Raw genomic sequence first — 23,876 nt, 5'->3', positions numbered from 1 at the left:
GCGTTAACCACTAAGCTTAGAAATCTTGTCAGTTTCGTGTCAATAAACCAATTTGTTGAAACATATTTTCTTTCCAGAAATTTTCGATTTTCAGATGGGTTCAGACTCCATTTTTTATAACATAAAATAGATTTTACAATTACTTTTGCATCATTTAAACGTTAATTTAGAGTGGTTTGACCCATTTATACTCTAAAATTATTTATCTATGACTCCAATACATCCATTTTCCACTGACTATGCTTAACTGTCAACTTAAAAAAAAATATCAATCAATAAGCCATTCAATTAAAACAAAATAATTATGTTGAAGATGACATTACTGACATAATTTTAGAAAAAAAACTTTCTGTGAACTTTTGAACCATTGACCCTCAATCGCTTGATGCGCAGATTTCAACATCTATCCGATACATTTAATCCATTCTGACAAAGTATCAAGGTCCTCTTTTTCATATTTAGCCCATCAACTGGCGTATAAAATGAAATATGGATACAACTCGAAATATGGATACAACTCCCTTATCTCCATATTTCATCCTCACAAAGTCAGGGTCCTGTGTCAACTCGTTGCCATGGGACCCCTGACAAATTTCATTCGATATCTTACGGGCTGGCTACAGCGACGTTATAAATTCAGCACATTTCGGTGATAAACATGTACATTTTAGGTGTCAAATGATTCGTTTAATTATCTGTATACTTCAATCTCATTGGTGCTTCTCAATGAGAGAAGGCAAGCCCGAATAATATCGAATGAAAACTGTCGGGGGCCCCACGGCAACAAGTCGACACAGGACCCATGACGTTTTGAGGCTGATTGAGCGGGGGATTTTCCTCATCTTGTAGGCCCCCTCTCTTTCGATATCTTACGGGCTAACTGCAGCAACGACTTTCGTGAAAATTAAAAATCTTGCTTGTTTTTCTTACATCTCAACCAATCACATTAAGCTTTTCGGTGATAATGCGTACAACGTACATTTTAGGTGTCAAATGATTATCTATACATTATCTGTATACCGGTATTTCAATTTGATCGGTGCTTCTAGATGAAAGAAGCAAGCCCGAATAAAATGAATGAAATTTGCCAGGGGTCCCACGACAAAGAGTTGACAAAGGACCCCTGACATTGTGAGGATTTTTAGCATTCAGTGAAATATCATTCCCTTTTTAAAATTACTCAAAATTGAAAACATACAAATAAATTTCATAAAGTTACACTCTGTAACGCTGGGCCCCGTCAGTTAAGTCTGGTTCCAAGTGCATATCAACTCCGTTTGTGGCAATTTGACGGATATATTATCAGACATAATTAAGTACAAAACAATGAGATCAGGTAAGCAAGTACAGTTTATTTCGGTTAAGGCAATATCCAGGGACAAAAGACTCAAGCAGTAGAGAAAGCGAATATCACGTGACCAGCGGAGAGTGGCCTCCCCTGTCTACTGGTAAACAAAATTCAAGATATTAGTACATTCTACAGAGTCCTATTGCTTGTCTAGTAAAAATATGACAACTGTGTAATACGATAAAAAGATAAACAAATTTCATATAAAATTTATAGAAGATAGAAATTAAGGAACTGACAAAATTTTGTCACATACATCTATAATTGGAAATATGATGTTTCCTTGTACATGGTAAACCTTCACTGGCATACATAATGTTTACATAGTGTACAAGGATTATATATACAGTCGTAAATCGTAGACAGGTGTGGAAATTTTAGCATCAAAATGGCCGACAGAAATGAATTAAAGCTGGATATTGCCATGTCTATAGTGGATGGGAAGTCTTATTTATTTAACATCAAATTTAATGCATTCCCCTGAATTTGGCTCGATATGCATTTGGAAGTCACCATATAAAAGTTGCCATTCGGATGGCCCCAAAATTTCCACCACTGACCAAACAAAATTCCCCACAGCCAAATGTTAAAACAAAACCAGGTTACTAGAGCACTGGAGAGAAATGGCCCGAAGTCTGGCAACCCTAAGTCTGGCAGTTCAATGCAGATTCGAAAAAATGAATCGTTCTATATACAGAACAATATAAATATGTATCACATATAAACATATATAAATATATATTATCTGATTTAGTAACCTAGTTTGTTTTTAACATACCTATCATTTGAAACATACAACATATAGAAACAAGAGTTGATGATAAAAAAGAAAGATCTAAGTCCACCCTCAGTAGTTTTATAATGTTTTTTTTTTTAATTTAGAAAGTTTGTTCACGAGAACACTTCATGAAATACATTTGATCAGTCATAAAGAAAAATCTCCGTCCACATTTTAAATAAATCTCTAACACCATTATACAGATGAAATATAATAAATGTTCATTTACAACAGTGACCGTGTGCCAGCCATGAAAAAAGTCTTTCCATCTCGTGTGTTGGCCTTGTGACAGAGGTGAGGGAAGAGAGGAAAAATTAATATCCTGCGAGCTCGGCGAAGGTCTGATCCAACTCGTCACTGATGGCCTTGTATCTCTCTTTTTCTGCAAGCAGTTCATCTGAAATTCACAAAAAACACTGCTTTACAATTCCTCACTAGAGAAAAATTGATGCAGTCATTTTTCCTGGGACTAAGGTCAACATAAAACACATTGATGTTTGCAGAAGGACAAGGAATTCAAAATGCTGGATGATCAATTTTGCTTCCATTTCCTTGGTGATAATGTTCAATCATTACAGTCTGAGGCACGTCAGTGGGACACTTTTTGAAAAACTGTTGCTATGGTGAGTACTTTTAAATCAATAACTACTATTGAGGGTTGGGCAAACATCAACTTTGTATAATATTTGTGACATACATGAACAACTTACATACAATCCAATGCAAAACTAAAAAATTTCAAAGTTCCATGCAAATGCAATTAGTAAATTCTTTGCGTTTACAGTTAATAATATGAAGGTGGATCAAACCTGTACAAAATTGTGTAGATCATCTAAAACTAGCCCTGGTTCTACAAATTATTGAGATCCTGTAGTGTTGCCTCCATTTCAGCCTGTAGTTCTTGTTTTTGTTTTCTTTCCTGTTCTAAGTCATCTGGAATTCACACACAAACACATGCCAATAGGTCAAGTCACCATGCAGTGGTCAGTTCCTAGACTGACCTTAATGCAACAAACAATTAAACAAAAAGTGACTTATCAAAAGAGTTCCTACAATGCTTCATGCTATTAAATCAGAAATCTTAGATTTTCCAAAAAAGTTCTTCTCATCAATAAATTTCAGAAAAAGAAATGAATGAATTAATGTTTGAAGATTACAAAAATTATTCAATACCTACTCTATTTAATGTTATTAAATATCAGATACGATATACATGTAATATAATACAATTTAATATACATGTTCAAGATACACTTATTAAAATTACTACTACAGTTCTATTCAAATAATGTGAAAAATTCAGTTTTTTATCTTTCACACTAATTAACATTTAACACAAAAAAGTAAACCTTACAGAGAAATACATTTTCTGACAAATTAATTGTATTAAAATTTCCTTTTTTTCAAACATCATGATGATTTGTTAAGCTGGCATTTGAGGAAGTGTTTAGAATGCTGGAGAAACATCAGCGACACATGACAAGTTTTACAACATTCATTATGTTATCAGAGCCAATCAGAGTGGAGATACTTACCAAAGCACAATGTAGTGATAGACCACACTAGGAGAGTGAGCGTGCTCGAAAAGGGGAGACAACTACTATTTTTCTGACCTCTTATCTTAAGCATAATAGTTTTTTGCTAATTAAATCATTTCTCTGTGTGTAGGGTATCTTAAGCATTAGGGCAAATATTGTTATGTAGTCTTATGAAAAAACATCATCTTATTAAATAACTCCGCAAAATAATGATGAATAGGTTAATAAATACTGCAAAATTTTCCACATTCCACAAATACATATTAAATTTAAAAAAAAAAAAGGTTTCATTAATTCGCTTCCTTAATTTGTTATATAAAAAGCAGCTTTAAAATGTCATCTAAATTTGCTACAGCTAATTTATTTTTGCCACTGCCCTAAATGATCTAAAAGGTCCTTTGCGTATGAAATGAAAATCTAGTAGAGAAAAAGTTAAAACATCAGAAGGCAGAAAGAGAGGATGTCTGAAGCCTGTGGACGGTGACGAGGTGCTATTGTTACCTGACAGTCTATCGTTTTCTAGCTGGAGAGTGTATACCTGTCTCTCCGCAATCTCAGCTCGATTCTGGCTCTGTTGTAAAAGTTAATGTCATGTTTTATATCTAACCAAAATATACTAAGCATTCTCATGCTTTTAGTTTTGGAACACTCTACAATGCACACTCCTTTCCAGGCACTTGCTGAAAACAAAATCTGAATTAATATGGCAGCCATTCCCAGTGGTTTGTTGTATCCAAGTTCTAAGTTGCCAACTAATACTACATATTGTAGCTGAGAATATTACAGAAGACATTTTTTTTTTAAATCCTTCATGCTTATGTTTAATTTTTGTAGATGTTTATTTTGGTCCTCTGTAAAACTGGGATACAACGCTCACTATATGGAGTGGGCAGGGGGGAACTAAAGGGGGATAACTCCTCTGGACATGCTGGGCCTACCTTCAAGTCTGTCGACCTCCTTCTGAAGTTTGGATACGGTTCGTTCAGCTTCAGTGGCACGGTTCTCAGCCTGAAGAGAGGGACTCGCACATTTTATCTCACAAAATATCTCATTATATCTCATAAAATATCTCAATATACCTCACAAAATATCTCAATATATCTCACATAGATTTAGAGCCAATTGTAATTTTAAAAATATTAAATGCTACTAGGAATTTTAAATTATAATCACAATAGTCTATGTACATAAAACCCTCCCTTTCAGAACATGCTTTGGACACTGACAATAAAATGCTGCACAAAAAATATAATGAACTAAAGATACACAGCTGAAAAGCTCTCTTGAATGATTACCAATAAAACACATTTTTTCCCTTTTCTTTATATTGAAAATTGAAAATAGATATTAAATTCTTTTCTTTTTCTTGAAACATTGCAGTTGAAAAGCCAGATAATAAAGCAGAAGATAGAATTAAAGGGTAGACTTACATCCTTCAACCTCTGAGTAAGATCTCTAATGGTTTCTTCATAGCTGTCTTCTCTTTGTGAAGCCTGAAATTTATAGTCAAAACTTCATATATACAAACATTCAAGTGACATCATATGCTCACTGAAATAAACAAACTTTTGATTAATTTTTTCTAGCTTTAACAATACTTAATTATAAGTTGCACTGAAACAAAACAACTGGTTAATTGATTTTGTTCTCAAAGCTTTTAAACCTTTTACATTAATTTAATGAACACCTAATATCTTAATAAATACATGTAACTGAAATATGTGAAGCAATTCTGTCAGTGCTACTAGGCTAAGAAATGCACCTTCCTGTTCAATTTACAAGCCCCCAGTACTCCTAAATTCTGATCCAATTTTGTCGGAGGAAGATCTAGAATTTTACTCCATGCTTATTTCTCACTCCTACGCCGAAAAAACAAAACTAAGTACGGAGCATGCACAGAAATTACACTGATATCATACACTAACAATCTCTAGTTTCTCAAGGGTTAGTCTTGGCAAATAGTTCTTCTCAAAGAACATTATACACAAAATCTTATAATTACAGATTATAATTTCATCATGCAGTGTGCAAATTTACCCCATTAAGGACAAAAATCACTCAAACATTTTGCTTCAGTAACGACTTTTAGCATGGAAAGTACACTTTAGCATGGACATATAGCATGGACAAAAGCACAGTGAGATGGACACAACACTGGCCAAGCCAACACCGCCCTCCCAAGTCAATTACTGATGGTAGACATTCTCTATGCTGTCACATATTTCAGTTCTCAACATAATGGATGATTCTAGCTATATCATGCACATATTCAGGTTATTTTTACTCTTGGTCTATCAGTTGCCCGAGATTTTCTTTTGAATCACTTTGACAGCTAAAGAGTTTGTACTTCTCTCGAGTCTTGAGCCACTGATGGACTGATTTGTTAATGTCGTCAATCTGAGGACATTCACAAAAAACATCTTTTGACAACTTTTGATAATTCACCAACAGTATGTATCCAAACAAGCTGTTGTTTTGTGAACTGAGCCACTGTATGATCCTAGTGGTCTATACTTCTATACAACTATTTATCTGATGTTAAACCAAAACACTATACAATCCTTAAGGTTGGTGGGGGAAAAAATGCAAGACTAATGAAGGATTAACTGAAGTGATTTGCTACACGTAAATGACTGAGATTTTGATTTGAATGCCTCAATAAATATATACATGTATTTAAAGGCATGTATTCCTCCAAATTATATTAAAAATTCCATACTTAGTGTTTCCACCCCCCCTTTTTTTCCAACCAATCAAAAATTAGACTGCAGGCCAATGAATTAATTTCTCAATAGAAAAGACTGATGAACTCTTTACCAGGGTATATGGGATCTTGTCATGCAGTAGGCAGTTATATTGTTGTCCCTCTCACAAAGGGGAATCATGTTCTTTCTTTGTTGTAAATAAGAAGTTTAATATTGTGCACTGAGGGGCAATGTGCAAGTGAAAAAGTATGCATTTATAATGATATATTTTCAAAAAGTTTAAATTAATAAAATAGTCTTGCATTTCTTTTCCCTTCTCTGTATAAACAAAGACAACATTCTTGTTGTTTTTGATATGTATACAAATAATGTAACCAAAAACAGAAAATTAAAAGGTCAATGTTGATTCTGATGTAACCAAATGTGAGCATGCTTAGAGGCCTGCATACATCGTCATGCACACCAGCTGAGGTACACTGGGAGTGACTTTTATACCTCTTGCTCACTGATCTCCAATGATTTCATATTGTTGCCAACCACCTTAAGTTCTTCTTCCAACTCCAAAACTTTCCTGCAATATTAGAAATTAAGACTAACATTTCCAAACAATATTTCAGGCATGCAGCCCCACTTCAGAACACCAAGATGGCCTGTCCTCAACATCAAAAACCTGTTCCATGTTTAAGTCCTTAAATATCAATGATATTTCAGCTAGGCAGATTTGTTTCATTAACATAAGCACCCAAAAGACACATCTCAATAAGGCAACAAGGAACTGGTTTCTGACTCAGCCTTTGGGTTTCCTGTGAAGTTGCACCCTGTTTGATCCAGCCTGGATAATTTCCCCCTTACCTGGTCATTTTGAACTTGCAGGGTTTTGATATTGTTAGCCACAACTGATAGTTGTTCCTCTAGTTCATAAACTTTGCTGTAATGGTACAAGAGAAGGTTTACGGGCATGTCAGGTGGCCTTTACATTGTACGAAATCTTTTTTTTTTCCTTGATTTTGTTTATTGAAAAAAAAAATTTTTTAGCCAATGTATATTTTTTTTTCAACTTTATCCCACATAATTTTTTTTTTTACATTTAAATAATTAATATTACTCCATAGTAATAATCTTCCAAATTTACAGCCCACAGACTATAGGAATTTCATATTTAATCAATGAGATTCTTTTTTTTTTTTCTCTATGTATGAAATGAAATGAAATGTAAAGAAAAAAAAGGTACTGTGCTTTGTAATTTTTTGAACTTTTTAATAAAACAGTTTTGAAATAGATACTGAATGCACACAACACTGGGAACCAGAGAAGCATGCAGTCAGTTGCCATCACAACATGCCACACCAACTCCAGAAATTTGGGTAACAGAGCCGTTTCAGAAAATATCCAGACTGAATCGGTGTGTACACACTGGGCTGAACAGTTCAAATATACTGTTCACACAAAACAAAGGCGTGCAAATGACATGCTCTGGGAAAAGTGGGGAAGGTATCTGTTAATGTTTGAACTGTTTGTACCCAATGTATAGACACATCATCTTACTGTAAATCAGTGGCCGGGCCAGACTTACAGAGGGCTGGGGCTCTCTGGAAGTTTAGCTCACCTGATCATTGATACATGGTACATACCTTTTCATCAGAAATTTCTAAAGCTTTAAGGCTATTAGTGGCTGCATGCAATTCATCGTCTAAAGTCTTAACTTTGCTGTAAAGGGAAAACAACAAAAACATACACAAATTAGTAAACCATGCATGGATGTCAATAAATCCCTTTCAAACAAAATAAACTGAATCTCTATTCACCAGTTCACCTCCCCACCCCCCAAACTTTTTGAACAATTTTGGGGGTAATTTCTTCAATCATATTCCTTCCCCTTTAACATTTATTTCTTCTTAATTTCTCTTGCAGTGAGCATAACAGATCAGCAACAGTTAATCTCCAATTTCCCCATGTTTAGTTCAAAGTGAAATCTGTAAAATCTTCAAATTCATTTATTTTTAAATATACCTATCTAGACCCCCCTCCCTCCCCCCCCAAAGACAGTCACTCATGCATAAAAACTCCATGCAGTACACTCATATGAACCTTCATTTCCTCAACATTGAATTTAAAAATGCATTGCTGATCTTTAATGATATTATTCTTACACAAAATATGATTTATTTTTTTTAAAAGATACATTGTTCTGAAACATTATTTAAATCAATTTAGCATTAAGATTATTTAAGACAAACCTTTCTGCTAATTCATAACGTTCCTCTGCTCTTTCTAATTCTCCTTCAAGTACACATAATTTTCGTGCAGCCTACAAAATGTTAATCTGGTACAAGCAAGACTGAAAACACACACACACAGTGTTAATAAAACTAACTAGGGGGACACAACTCTGAGGCATTCCTAGAACTGGACAGGAAGTCCATTGGATACTCACGCCTCAGCAGCTTCAAGTCTAGCCTCTGCACGTTCAAGGTCCACCTCTGTGATAGCAAGTTTACGGGCTGCCTGTGACACAGTCAGTCAAAAGTCAACAAAAGCCCCAAAAATCAAGTCAATTTTGGTCCAGAATGGACTTTTACTCCAAATTTAAGAACAAAATTTTGTTAACTTGAATGATATTCATTTCAGTAAATGTTCTTCATATGAAATTTAAACTTTTTTTGAATCCTGAACAGATTATGTCTTTTACTTTTTTCAAACATTCGTTGTTTGGGTTAGTAATAATAATTAAAACTCGAAATGACATGCCTTGCTATCACAAACAACAAAAACAATTAATGTATAGCTCAAAATGTTTTTTTTTTCACATGATTCAGTTCAAAACTTAAACTTTCTCAATATTGAGCTATACATTTAACGTCAATCACTCTATAAGGTTACTTATGCAGATTCAAACAAACGTTTAACATTAATTAAAAATAAGATAAAATGATATATATTTATCCGTTTTTTCAAATATTAATTTAAAAATGTCAATGTATATGAACAAACAACATAATCATGATACAATCAACAAAACATTCAAAAGAAAAATATGTTTACAAGATCAGTTTAATTTCATTCAAACTATCAATTCTTCAGTAAATTCTGCAGATGTTCAGACTTTTTAAGATAGAACTTTCCCTTCAATATCAGAAAGAGCTATTACATTGACAACTCACTTAACCTCCGGTATAAAATCTAAATAAAGCCATCATTAAAAAATTCTTTGGTTGCCCTCTCCCAACTGACTGGCTAAAAATGGCCTGACTCAAAACTTTTTTTAAACCTCCAATTAATAAATTTTGAAAATTCAGCATTGATGTTGAAATTTTCTGGGAAAAAAAATTTCCCACCTACCTACTGACCCAATATTTTCATCCTGAGTCGGGAGAGGGCAAACAAACATTATTTTAAAGTTGGCCTAAGCCTGATTTTTTCCTCACAACTGATTAATCTACTAAAAATTTGATTTTTCTATATTTTTCTGAAACTATCATTGAGAAAACTACAGAGAAAAATGCAGAATTTACTGAAAAAAAATATTTTTCAGCCTGATTTTTAAATAAATAAATAAATAAAAAATTTTGATTTTCTATAAAAATCAGCTTGAAAATGCAAAACTAAACAATAACAAGGAGCAGGTGCTTTACAGCCCTGGGCCTATTTTACAGAAGAACTTACGACTAAGACTGAAATATAATTTTGCAAATAACTACTTTCTTTACAATGATTTGAAAATTGTATGAATCTTTTCCAGAAGAATTTTGTAAAATATATTTATGCAAGCAATTTTTCGTAAAATAATTAATCTGAAAAGATTTTATAGTCATTTAAAGTTTTGATCTTAGTCATAAGTTCTTTCGTAAAACAGGATGCAGATCCTAAAGCACCTGTCTGTTCCTACCAGCAATCCTGTGTATCTAATTAGATCAATAAGTAAAAATAGCCAGGCTTCATTCAGCATTCACAATCCTGTAAATATAATGACATTCACTGTGATACATGAAGGTCCTTGTTATACGAGCAGTTTTTGTTTCCTTTACTGGAAAAACAATCAAGTTTGCCACTGCATCATGTTCGGGCATAACATTTTTCACATGTTAAAGATCCTTCAGGGATGAGAATCAACTTTTTCAATTCTTTTTATGCCTTCTATCCTTCATATATCAGCAGTGTCGTGTTAATAAGTCAGGGTTTCTATATTAGATAATCAGCCATGCATTCCAATAGTTTGTAGTCTCCATGATGCAATATTCATCTAGTCAGATAAGGTTGGTAAAATTTAATGAAGTTATAAAATTTAAGAATGAAAGAGATCAAGAAAATTAAATCAGAAGAAAAAAGGCAAAGTTTATGGGGTAACTATGGGAATGATGGCCGATACTGTTCTCTGTTTCATGGCTGTGATTGGGGGTTGTCTCAAAGAGGGTTTAATTTTTAAATGACATCTCTTTGACATCACAATATGAAAAAAGAGAACACATTAACTACTAAATTCAAAACAGAAAACTCCTAAAAAACATACGAAGTCTGTTATTGTTGGTGGTGTTATTGACTTTCAATGGGAGGAAACAAAACTCTTCACAACTACTGAGGGATGCACGACTCTCGTATCAAGCTAAACATCACTATCACACACAGTGATTACAAACTTATTTCATACATACATATGATGTTACTCCCCAAAATATTATTTCTCCCTAACATTAGTTTTGAATACACAAATGTACATATGTAATAAGCTTGCTGCTAAGCTTTGCGAGAGTCTAGAGTTGCGTGCTTCACCTCATCATATTTTTTGTCAGCTTCTTCTGCGATCAACTTTGCCTCAGTGAGTTGTTTCTCTAGGACATCCGTTCTCTCTTCAGAAGCGTTATTGAGGTTTTCCAACACCTTACGGTTTCTGGTGGAAGAAGATATGATTTTAAATTAAATCTTTGTCACACTAGAAATGAACCCATAATAAACTACAAGCCATGGATGATCTTCTTGAGATGGTAGTTTTGATCTCCCTGGTTTAGATGTGGGTTGTATGAACTATTTCTAAGGTCTCACTTGATTCTCTAAAGAAGATTAAGGTAAGAAGCAGAGCTGCTACAGTGTTAAAGTGACATGACAAAGATTACAGGCTGCATGCCAGTATATGTAGGTTTATGGTGAGTATAAGGATTTGCTAAGTGGACCTCATCATATTTTCTGTCGGTATCCTCTGCTATGTATCTAGCCTCTTTAAGTTGGGCCTCTAAAGCGTCGATTCTTTCATCATCAGTAAAACTTCTGCTCTCTAAAACTTTTCGCGCTCTGTTACAATCAGACAAATAAAAAGATTAAGAAGCAAAAAAAACAAAAAAAAACATTAGTTTCAGTATTTCCATTCTGATGACATCTGAAACAAAATCAAAAGCTTAGTTATCCTCATCTGGAAAAGAAGAAATCTTTTGACTCCATTAATAGCCACACAAACCTTAAGGTATCCCCAACTTCCTGCTTAGAACAACATCCAATTGTCACCATGGGGTTACCATGGCTACATACCTCTTCATATTTCCTTTCGGCCTCATTGGCCACTTGTTCCATCTGTTTCATGTTCATTTCAAGTTGGTCTATCCGGCCATCATCCAATAAACTCTTATTTTCTAAGCATCGACGGGCTCTGTTTAAAAATTGATAGAACATGCAATAATGTTTTGGCTATGGGTATTATTACCTCTGTATATCGGCTCTCAGCCTGCTCGGCGACCTCTGTGAGTTGTCGCAATTTGCTTTCCATGTCATCCATTCTATTTTCATCTGTCCTGCTTCTGCTCTCTAGGGTCCTGCGACCTCTAATGCCATTGGGTAAAACACTTAATTAGCATCAACAGTTAGCCAATCAGATTTTATGCTTTAATGAACAGGGAAGCCACTACAGGTAGTGTTTTTAACCTTTATAGAAGTGCTGATGTCTAACCATTGTCAGACTTTATCAAGGAATATTGTGTTAAGGAAGATATGAAGAAGCCACTGTTTATAAGAGTGCAGAAATTTGTGACTGGCTAAGGTAGAATTTTGGTGACGTAAATTCAAAGATCATTTTGCCTCCCCAGTATTTTCCCTCCATCACCCTTTGGCATTAGAGACATACTACGACTACCCAAGCTATATACAGGTCTATATATAGAGCTTGGAGTCAGAAAATGTTTGTTTTTAGGACTGGTATCCCAAAAATAACAAACATTTTCTAGAGAAAACTTACCCAGTCTTTCTCCTGGATTACATGCTTCCATAGTAATATTAAGATATATATTAAAGAGGATGAATTCTGTTGGTGTATGAGGAATTAATTTTTAAACTCATAAGTCGTTATTTTCTCTATTCTGTAACTTCATTACATGTTGGTATACCAATTATATACAGATATTTCTTACTATATTCATGTCAAATGGAGGATTATGAATAATTGACAATTACAAGTACTCAAAAAGGATTTTGCTTCAATAAGCCAACAGATTTCAACTTTCCATACAAGATAACAATTTACATTTCATGTATTTTTGACAATTTTCATACAAATATACCCACATGCAGAACCATGCTAAATAAGTATAATACTTCAGTCACAATCCCCATTCAAAATAGATTCTATTAAACAGTTTATTTACTGCAGACACTTCAAACTTCTGTTCCATTTTTTGGAAAATTAATTACATGTTTTCGCAATAAAGGCCCAGTTTACCTAATCCATCCCCTAAGAAATCATTAGAATCACAAACTGATAAGGGCGAGCATAAAAATAGAATTTTAAAGTTAAATTTTAGTGCAAACAATCAAATGAGGACTTAAAATTGCAGATCTATGAATCCTGTATCACACTCCTAACATAACTGTAAGATGTAATCCCCAGCATAAAAGCAGCTGATGATTCTCATCTTAAAGATTTTTCAATTTCACATTCCCACACATATTTAATTGATATAAACCCCCTCCCCTTTTCCTTTTCTTCTTCAAAGACCAAATTGCCAAGATATCAAGGGATGATATTTTCCCAATATACTCCAACAAATACAGATTTGTGGTTATATCAACATGTGATGCCTCGGAACCAATGTTTGCAAAGAATTCATTTTGTACACAGGATACCTGAACAAGCCTGGACACAGCCAATGTGCAGGTAGAGAAAAATCAATGCTATCTACAGCATTCTGGACAGTTTAGGCAGTTCTGGTCTACTGATTCTAAAGCGTTAACAAATTCTCTACAATCTGAGGTCCTGAGGCAACTCATGTAAACTTGTCTCATACAGGTACCCTATACACCATAGCTTTCCTTCAACATCTAAGATTTACATCATATTTTAATCCAAACATTCAAAGAAAATCAAATTTTTATTTTTGTCCTGTTTTAAAATTATGAGATGAATCATAGTTCTACTTTTGAAAAATCTTAGTTTGGTGTATAGAGTTTACAATTAACATGATTAACAATATATTTTATTACATCGAACTTCAAGTAGCATAAATACATGAGAAAAGCAATGAATAAATATATTTGTGTCAAATTGCATTAATTTAAAAATTGATTTCAAAGTTTAGTTCTCAGTTTTCATTAATTTTTTTTATGTGAATCTTGAAACTATCTTGTCAAGTAAATGAAATTGTGCCTATAAAGTTATTTTTACTGTGCAGTTAGTAGCTATGCCATTATAGACAGACTGGAGTGATATTTTGGTAATGAGAGAAATGGTGGGGGGTACCTTTCGCTCTCGTCTGCGGCTTTGGAAGCTTCCTCCAACTTTTCTGTAGCGGTCTGGAGCCTCTCCTCGGATCGCTCCATGTCTTCTTCCAGGAGCTGGATCCTTCGGTTCAAACTCTGGATCTCTTGTTCTGACTAAAACATATTAAAACATTGGATATAGTAGACATCAACTACATGTGAAAGCATACAACACAGGTATTCCGGAACTTAATGTATATCACACTTGAAAACTTACAATATAAATTTACAGGTATCTAAATGACATTATATAATATAATATATATATATATATATATATATATATATATATATATATATATATATATATACAGTGGCGCCTCGTTTATCCGGATGCCTCCGTTCCCAACAAAAACGTCCGGATAAATGAATCGTCCGGATAAGTGAATCGCTTCTAAAAAAAAAAAAAACCTTCTCCAAGCATGTGTATATGCACATGCTGAGTAGATCAAAATTTTCTCAGCTCATGAATTCACGCCAAAAGAGAAGGCGAATAAAATAGCCTGCATTAAAAAAGGTCTCAGCATAAAATTGCCTAGTATCAATTTTTTTATCGCATAAATTACATTTTAATATATTTTTTTCTTTACTTAATTACTTCTTTTAAAGCTAAAAAATAAAAAGTTTAAACCAAAATATCAGTTTTTTTCCCTTTGCCTTTACATTTGATACCTGTATATTCCCGTATATTCTTTACACAGGGCTACTATAGTAACTGAACACTTCAAGCTATCTCAAACACGCGCAATCAGTGAAAGTATTGTAAACATTCAACATAAACACAAGCAATCTTAATGATTATCAATTATTTTTTTCTAAAGACTCTAAGTTTGAATTTCGATCACAAAAAATACCTTGAAAAAACGTAATCAACTTCTATACGTAACGCCAGCTTTATATTTCTTTTCTAAAGTAACGTACGTTTATAGACGGTAATACATTAAATAGAAAGATATTTCTTTTCTGCCTAATGTAGAAAAAAGCGTTTTAAACTAATAGTCAACATGATCAAGACCATTACGAAATCGCTCGTAATTTATTGTTCTTTTTATTTACAACTCTCCAAAATTCTCATGAATTTACCGATGTATATACGGTAAGCAATATGATTTTGAACGGATTATAATTTAAGTAATGCACAATGTAAGCGAAATTCTTCGAGTTTCATAATAGACGTGTGATTTAATTGGGGTAAACACATAGATTAATTATAGACGCTTTTGTCTGTAGGTCACAGGTAACCGCCTTTTAACTGACTACATGGCCAATGTTTTTACAACAATTAACACTACTGCAAGATGGGTGAGAAAAAGCCGTTTCTTGAAAAATTACCGTCCGGATAAACGAGTCATTTTTTCAACGAACTATTACGTTTTGTAGTAGAAATCGACCGTCCGGATACGGAACGCGAATTTCCGGATTAATGAGACAGAATAACGTGGAAAAAATCGGTTCCCCAAAAATATCGTCCGGAAGGTGAAGCGTCCGGATAAATGGCGTCCGGATAAACGTGGCGCCACTGTATATATATATATATATATATATATATATATATATATATATATATATATATATATAGACAATTTCACTTGTCTAGATATGAACAGATCATTCTAATGAGGATCACACTTTGTGTTATTGGTAACCTTTATATAATATGTATTTAACATGGGTCATTGTATTAACTGTAGTCTTCACAAGTTGAATTCTAACGAAAGACAAATTTTAATTTCTTTCTACAAGTACATGTAATATCTTATATGTACTAGTACTGCACAATTTTTCTAAAATTTGGATTTAACTCAGAATTCGCAGGAAAATCATACTTCAATGGAGCAACTACATGTGGATTGGTTCATTCTTAAAAAGCTTTTTAAGTCATTTCCTTGTAAGTTAACAAACATTGAATATTTTTAACAATGTAAAACTCTTGCTATGGGTCATATAGCTCTATATGTACAAGTCAGAGACATTTAAGTAGAACAGAAATAAACAATCCTCATGTTGAGGTAATTTAAATCAAGCCCAGATTCCTTGCATTCATCTTACAACCATGCATTATCTGTGAAGGTCTAGTTTAAATTCAACAGAAAGCACTTAACCGTGACTAAAGGCCACATAAATCAAATACTACACAGTCAATGGCAGGGTCCTATATTAAAATACCAAGCTACACCTTCTGATGTAAACATGTGTAGCTGATTAGAGGGGACAATATTTGTATAAAAAATTATACCGCCTCTACTTAACCTTTTATGACTCCTTTTTAAGTCCTTATCTCACCGGGCACTTATCTTTTGTAAAAATTGTATCCCTGTTGTACATTCACACATCAAGACAGTGTGTAACAAAACTCATTCAGAAACTTTGCTAACCCTAAAGTCTGAATTTTTAAAATGAGTATAAAAATTACTCAAAAATCCTTCAAACCTTGCTGAAAACATGTACTACGTCTCATGCATGCAGACAGGAATTTTGTAGATTACATGTGTGTGTAACAACTGGCACATTGTGTTAGCTAACCTACAAATTTATTATCATTGATCAAAATATGAATAGAGCTTATCTTCCCAGAAACAACTATCCATCTCTTTCATAGTCAACTTGGATCAAATGCTATCTATAACACAAAATATTCTCATGGGTTACTAATGCATAACACTCAGAAAAGAACATCCCCTTGGGCTGTTATTGCATTTTTTAAAAATATATTGTATCAAAAACCTCAGAGATCCCTGCAGTCATACAGGGACAAAATATCTGTGTTTACATGATGTAAACTCAAATATCTCCCAGCCAAAGTAGAGGCTGACACGATCTAGGTGGAGAAAATGAAGAAATATGATTCATTTTGCTAACTTTATAAAACACAAGCATACACTCTCTGAAAAATTTTGACTGCAGTATTTTATCCCTGTCAGCAGCTTCACCGATAACACAGGGGAGCTATGACTCACACAAGGTCGCCGCTACTGTACACACCTCCCAAAGAAAATTCCTCCATTGCTCAGACAGGCGAGAGAAAGTTTAAACCGTTAAAATAAATATCTTCCTATTTATATAGATCACAGGTAAACTATAACTGAATGAGAAAATTGTTGGTGCAGAGAAACCTAATATTATGATGACAATGTAGGAGACAGAACAGGTTCAGTACCAGATCACCTGTGAACCGTGTTCCTCAGGGATAGGGTTCAGTACCGGATCACCTGCGAGTGTATCCCTCAGGGACAGGACTGATAGCCATCTGGTCTAGTTATAAATCAAATAAAAAATGTTGCAGGTGTCAATATCTTTGTATAAACACAGTTATTGACTTAAGAGGTTTTTTTTAAGCAATGAGGACCCGAGGTCTTATGAATACAAGACACCAAAACCTGAATCAGTAGTGGTGAAGTTCTTGTTTACATTATGACTCTGACACATTCTTAGGGTCATTAGTATTGTTTACTGGTTTTGACTAAGTATATCTGTATGCAGTTTGTCAATAATTTTGTGGTCTAGTCCCAAGGCAATGAATTCCCAGTATGTGTAATCCTAAATATGCACTTTTACATAACATTGCAGGTTTGCATATTCCATCAATGAATACCTGTCTGACTTAGAAGTCCTTATTCATAAATATAACCTCACTATGCTGATGTCCTCATTAACATATAATTAACATATTAGTCATTGCATAAAGACTATCATTACTATATGTTAATTTTCCTTTGCTAAGTGCTTTATGTTATGTCTTTTTGTTATCTATATAGAGGAGGTAGTAAATGTAGATTTTATGAGGTCAGGCCGCTGTTTATAAGGTTGACCTCTGATAGTGGCAGTTTACAGTGTGTGTATGTGTTTGATAGGGTAACTCTAACCCAAGCTACAGAAAAAAACTGATAAACACTTTCCCAAACAAAAGTCCCTATCTAATGGTGCAGTTATAGCCTACACCCTTCCTTGATAAAATCAGCTATTTGTTTCAATTGGGCATAGTTGTCTCTACAAATTGGCTGATGTGAAAATATGAAATATAATTCATCCTGCACATTCCTAAGGGAGGAAACAAGTGTTAACAAGGTCATTGTACAAATAACTGGCCTCTGATGCTAAAAAGGAAACAAATTCTTGAGCTTTCCTTCCTTGCTACACACAGAACCATCACCAGCGTAAATGTCTAAAAGTCCCACACAGTAATGTCTGAAGTACTGTATAATGGCAACCTATACTTAGGAAATCAATCAAGAGTAGCATTTTGAAATCAATTAAAAATTACTAAGGACTCAGCAGGCTTGTCAAAATTTACAATGAGCCAAATCCTTGTTGAAATCAATTGCTAACATTTTCCTCAGAAATCATTATTTACCAAACCTCATTTACCAAAAAACTTTACCTTTTTTGTAAAATCTATGAAGTAGCCTTGTTGAAACTAATAAATTTTTCTTCAGAAATTAATATTTACGGAACCTCAAACATTCTACGAATTTAGTAAGACACATGTCACTTGATAAATTACCAAGACGATAATATGATAGATTTCAATGATAGTTCTTCACTTGAACAGGGATAGACATCAACTTACAGATTCACTTGCCCTTTGGGCAAGTGAACTCAAACTTTGACTTGTCCGAATACAAAACTTGGTTGCCCAAAATTTAGAAAGAAGGGAAACCGGTAACTTAATTTATTATTGTAAATAAAGTGAGATTTTTTTTTTATGTTTGGCAAGAATATCTTGATGTGCAGGTGATGCTACATTTTAAATACTTGTAAACTCACACTGCCATGCAGCAATATCTCCTTTTAAATAAAATTCATATTTTTGAAAATTATTTTCTTAATGATCTTTTTGTGAATTTAGATTTTTTCCCCCTGAAAAACTGAAGCCACGCTAAAGAAAAACATTGGCCATGTTTTGAAACATAAATATCCTTATCAGAATACATCGTGTGCCGAGAATAACTGGTTTTCTTTATGTTCTGTGAGTGAATAAATGAGCTATTTTTAAATATCATATTTCATAATAAGAATGTTAAGAAGTCAGTTTTGTCAACTACCATGAAAGAAAAATGGAATAACGAACCTGATTTTTGAATAAACGGCGCTACCGAGAATTTCCGACTACAAAAAGAATGTCATATATTCCTGGTAGAAATCAAATGTTCAAATTATTGTTTTGTTTATAAACTAATATAAGATTTAAAAAATCTATCAAATATTCACTTGCCCGATCGGACAAGTACATCAGCAGTTTCACTTGCCCGTACTGAGAATTTACTTGCCCCGGGCAATCGGACAACCGTTAATGTCGATCCCTGTTGAAGATAAAATACCCCCTACCCATCTAAGTTTACTGAAGCCTCAAACATGCTGGAGTTTCATAAATTTATATGCCATGAAAATTCCAAACAGGGACATAGGACATTTCACCACCATAGCAAGCATATTCATGATAAATATTATAAGAGCAGACTGATGAAATGGAAGAACAAGTGCCCAGTCCAAATCTCCAAGTCTCAAATTTGACACTGAACACTCACCTAGTCTTAGAAACTTGTGAGTACATCTTAACCTCACATTTACAAACAAGGTTATTTTAAAAATGACACATCAGATCTCAACATGATTAAACTTATTTGGAAAGAAATACTACATAAATATCATGTCTGCTCATGACTTGGTTTCATTATTAGTGCTTTTTATAAAACAACTTAAATATATATACATAAGAAGTTAAGCAATCATTATTGAGAACCACATGCTAAATATCCCGAGGAAATTCGGGACATATTAACAGCGGAAATGAATATGGCCAACACCTACATTCTCTTTCTCCTGTTTAAGGCTGTCTGTAATGCGAATTTGAACTTCTAACTTTTCCTTTAGAATGTCATTTTCTTCCCTTAAAGCGCCCATTTTGTCCTTAAGGGCTTTGAGAGTGCCTGCACCTCCTAGCGACATTTTGGTTAAATTTTTATCCTAGTGTATATAGATCCACACAAAAATGGTAGATATTTTCGCCGGTCTTAACCGCTTCACTCTAATTCCTTATTCTTCCGCGTTAAAATAGTATAGTTAGTCCGTATAAACTTAAAAATATTCCTTATTGATTTCGTGAGATCCTTCAAATTAAAATAAAGTTTTCCTAAAATTAAATGGCATGCATTCGCTGGGTTATCCTAAAAGTTGCTCAGTTGTATATCACTACGCGTCCTGTCCCATCAATGGTGAAGGATAGTATGCAAAATAAAGTCACATGACTAATTTGACCCAAAAATATTTACCTGGCTGTCTCGTGTTTTGGCTTTACGCCCTTGTTTGTTCATTTATTCCATATATGGCAAAAAATAATTCGCACTTCGTAAAATAGGAAATAATTAATTAATATTTTGATAATTATTGTGTTTCCATTACTTTCACAGTTAGGAAATTTTTAATTTTTTTTTTAATCGCAAATAATATAAATAACCTTTCAAAACCACTTCTACTTCATATGTATTTTTACAAAATCTCATTTTTATTTAGGCACATAGGAAGCAATTTTCAGTTGAAAGGGGGAGGGGGGGATTCCTTGACAATTGAAACAAAGGTGGCAATGATTAGACGGTATTTCTGGGCACTGTACATTAGTATTGGCTTCTATATTGTATAGTACATTACTATATCAAGTACTGACAAAGAGTTATGTTTATTTATTTTTCTTATCACCGATTAGACCATGAGTAATTTAAATGTTGCTCAGTTGTATTTTCCCTAGTTTTGTTAAATTCTGATGAGATTTTATTCAGTTGCTTTGTTTCGCTAGGCTCATCCCCGTCTGACCACATGTTGCCATTTGTCTTGCGGCGCACGACTGGACACTTATTACATGTGATCATTACTGACAAATGACCGTTAAGTTAATCTGGTAAGAGAGATCGCGGAGCCCCTACTGCGTGCAATATAAAATACCAACAAAACATTTGCCATAAATCCCCGACATGTGTTCCTCTGCAGCAGGCGAGTCATGTTACCTCGGTCTATTTTTGGCAACAGTGAGGATGGTGCCTGCGCAGCAGAAAGCAACCTGGCGTGTGCTCAAGAAGAATTCTAATACAAAGAAGAAGTGGGAAAAAAAGTAAAAACAGACAAAACTTCAGAAAACACGAGGGAAAAGGCGCACGCATCTCATTGTTCTTAACATCTTGATCATTTGGAAACACTCCAGCAACGAAAAATTATAGAATGAACGTATCTATTGAACAGACATGATTTTAAAATGCATAACAAGCAAATAGAGGGTTGAAGAATTAAAACATTACGGCGAGATAGGAAAAGCATCTCCTTAAAAACTATTTGGGAAAGCATACCCGTCTTAAGGAAACTTTTAAGATATTCTGTACTTCTGTTCCAATAATTGCATATTTAATCATTGTATTCGACTGAATTCCAAGGGACAAACACGAGAACATTAGACCCCCAGGCCGGGAGGGACGTCTGGGTTTTACTTCCTCCTCCTCACTTATCTCTATGTCCGAAAATAACGGGTCATTGCTGTATATCACTCGGTCATATTCATCCATTGGAGGGTGGGTCACGGGGTTACCCCCCTCTGGCTCTGGTCGGACGGACGAGGAAGATCCAGATGCCAATTTCTTTTTATTTTTGTCCTTTTTATTTTTTTTAATTTTCTCACTTGTCCCCCCATCCCCAACACCCTTGTCTTTTTTCTTTTTCACTTTTTTCGTTCCTGATTTTTTCTTTTTCTTTCCAGTCACGTCTGTTAAGAGATCCGAAGTAAGGTCCATGGAATGTGAAGAAGTGACGGAGTCCTGAGAGAGCTGGGAAGACGACATGCTGACCACAGAATCCTGAGAAAGTCCCATCCCTAAATCAGCGTCCACTTGTAAACTATCACAACTATCCGTCCATTTATTAGTGTCCACTAAGTCCGAATCACCGCTCCTCTCCATACGATCAAATTCTAACTTATTACAAATCCAAGGTCGTGATAAGGGGTTTTTCCCCGAGAACTTTAAAATTTATTATTCCTCAATTATTTTTTTTTAAATCTTTAAAGTCGTTGACCACGTGTACTTTGTTTTGAAATCTAAATCGGGGTCACATTTGAGTATTTTATTGGCTATAAATAGTGCTCCGATGCGACGGAGTAAGAGCAATTATCGGCAAAGCCAATACTGAGCCCTGGTTCCGGCGCAGTGACTGGCAGAACATTCTTCGCGTTACATTCCCATATAGGGAGCCGTGACGTCACATCAGGTGTAAGACAGTGTGCGCTTCATTATCTGCTGCAGATAAGCGTCTGTTGCAGCTTAAGGATTTTAAGTGCAGAAAATTAAACCACAAACATGGCACTGCGTAAATTTTTCCAATCCTTTAAATCCCTGAACAAACATCAATCAACAACACACACTGTTAGAAATATACCGATTTTGTCCGAATTCCAATGTAAACATTCTACATCAACACTCATATAGTATACATTTACAACACTGATAGTGAAGTTTGTATTAAGACGATACATGTTAATTACATGTAATTAAGAGAAAAAAAATCCACATGAACACCACCCATACAGAAGCTAGAAAGCTGAAAGTTTGGGCTTCCAAACTATTGAGAAAGCTAGCCATGCAATGTATACGGAGAAAGGGGAGGGTTTCCATAAAGATTTCGCCATGTTTATAACTCTAAAATGACATCATAAATATCGTCTGCTTACCTCGGAAGCCTTTTTCTCTGCCTCCTCGTACTTGGCCTGGCATTCCTGGTACTTTTCGTTGACGATGTCGAACTCGTTCTCTAAGTTGGAGTGCTTTTTCTGCAGTGATGTGAGATCTTCCTCTATCTGCAAAAAATTAAGCGATTTGAATTGTTGACCTTATTGACCACATTAAACTTGGACAATGTTAGAAAAATCAAGTACAACACAGTTTGTTTTCCTTTTTACATAGGGTTTAATGCTATAGACACTGGGACTTTGAAAGATAAAGGGAATCGTCTTCAGCTTTTTTCACATGCTTTGCAATGATTAGCGCAAAGAAAAGAGCGCATGCGACACTTCCCGATGAGAAATCCTTGAGTATAATAATGAATACAGAACAACAACACCAGTTGTTAGTTTACAACAAGAATGCAATCAATTTTAAACATAACAAAGTTTGCTCTTAGCTTGAAGACATCATGCCAAATAGGTATCGAGTTCAGAAGGCATAAGATCAGATTTCAAGATGGCCGCAAAGTGTCTGCAAATGATGCCATTTTGCTTCTAACAGCAAACGTTTGCAATAAACATATTCATTTTCATAAATCTTAGAATCTTTAAGAGAAATCACAATTATATACATTATTTCATAGAATTATTCTCGACGAAGACATTCTTACATTATCGAGTTTAGTTTGAAATAAATTGTGTTTGAAAAAACGATGTTTTTTCTGGTTTTGTCGACGTTTTTGCTTACCTTCGCTTTCTGCTCTTCTGTATCCCTTAGCTGTTGCTCCAGCTGTTCAGCCCTGTCTTGGGCATTCTCCTTCTCCATTTTCATGGCGATCATCTTCTTCTTGATGCTGTCCATGGCTATTTTGTATTTAAAATGTGGTCCTTACAAATAACTACAAAATAAAAGGAATATCAAAAGCAAAAAGGAATGAACGGGGAAGACTTCAACTGCAGACGAGAACCGCTTGACTACCAGCACCAAAGCTCCCTCAGTCTCGAAAGGGCTACACTGAAGTAAACACTTACACTAACCTTCCAAATAATTGGAGAAGAGAGAGAGAGAGAGACGGAA

The 23,876-nt window shown here is 34.4% G+C and overlaps 1 protein-coding gene across 16 annotated transcripts; it reads right to left on the bottom strand.

The window, feature by feature from the left end:
- Window positions 1-1,332: 1,332 nt before the first annotated feature.
- LOC133181565 (tropomyosin) lies at window positions 1,333-23,846 on the bottom strand. Of its 16 annotated transcripts, none has more exons than XM_061316060.1 (9): window positions 23,547-23,841; window positions 22,808-22,933; window positions 14,084-14,217; window positions 12,059-12,176; window positions 8,607-8,677; window positions 8,001-8,076; window positions 5,095-5,157; window positions 4,603-4,672; window positions 1,333-2,523 (listed from the first exon to the last, which is right to left on the bottom strand). In XM_061316060.1, exons 1-9 carry the CDS (start codon window positions 23,658-23,660, stop codon window positions 2,441-2,443), a joined length of 855 nt encoding a protein of 284 aa, XP_061172044.1. In that variant the 5' UTR covers window positions 23,661-23,841; the 3' UTR covers window positions 1,333-2,440. The 16 variants fall into 16 exon arrangements, with proteins under 16 accessions (XP_061172044.1, XP_061172047.1, XP_061172048.1 ...); XM_061316063.1 differs by lacking the exon at window positions 12,059-12,176 and adding an exon at window positions 11,887-12,004; XM_061316064.1 differs by lacking the exon at window positions 12,059-12,176 and adding an exon at window positions 11,535-11,652.
- Between the last annotated feature and the right edge of the window lie 30 nt (window positions 23,847-23,876).

This window comes from Saccostrea echinata, unplaced genomic scaffold (assembly GCF_033153115.1).
Source record: "Saccostrea echinata isolate AGI-Se365-2 ecotype Australia unplaced genomic scaffold, CSIRO_AGI_Sech_v1 ptg000009l, whole genome shotgun sequence".
Taxonomy (NCBI): domain Eukaryota; kingdom Metazoa; phylum Mollusca; class Bivalvia; order Ostreida; family Ostreidae; genus Saccostrea; species Saccostrea echinata.
Note: the sequence above shows the minus strand (reverse complement) of the source record. Positions and strands in the feature narration are given on the sequence as shown.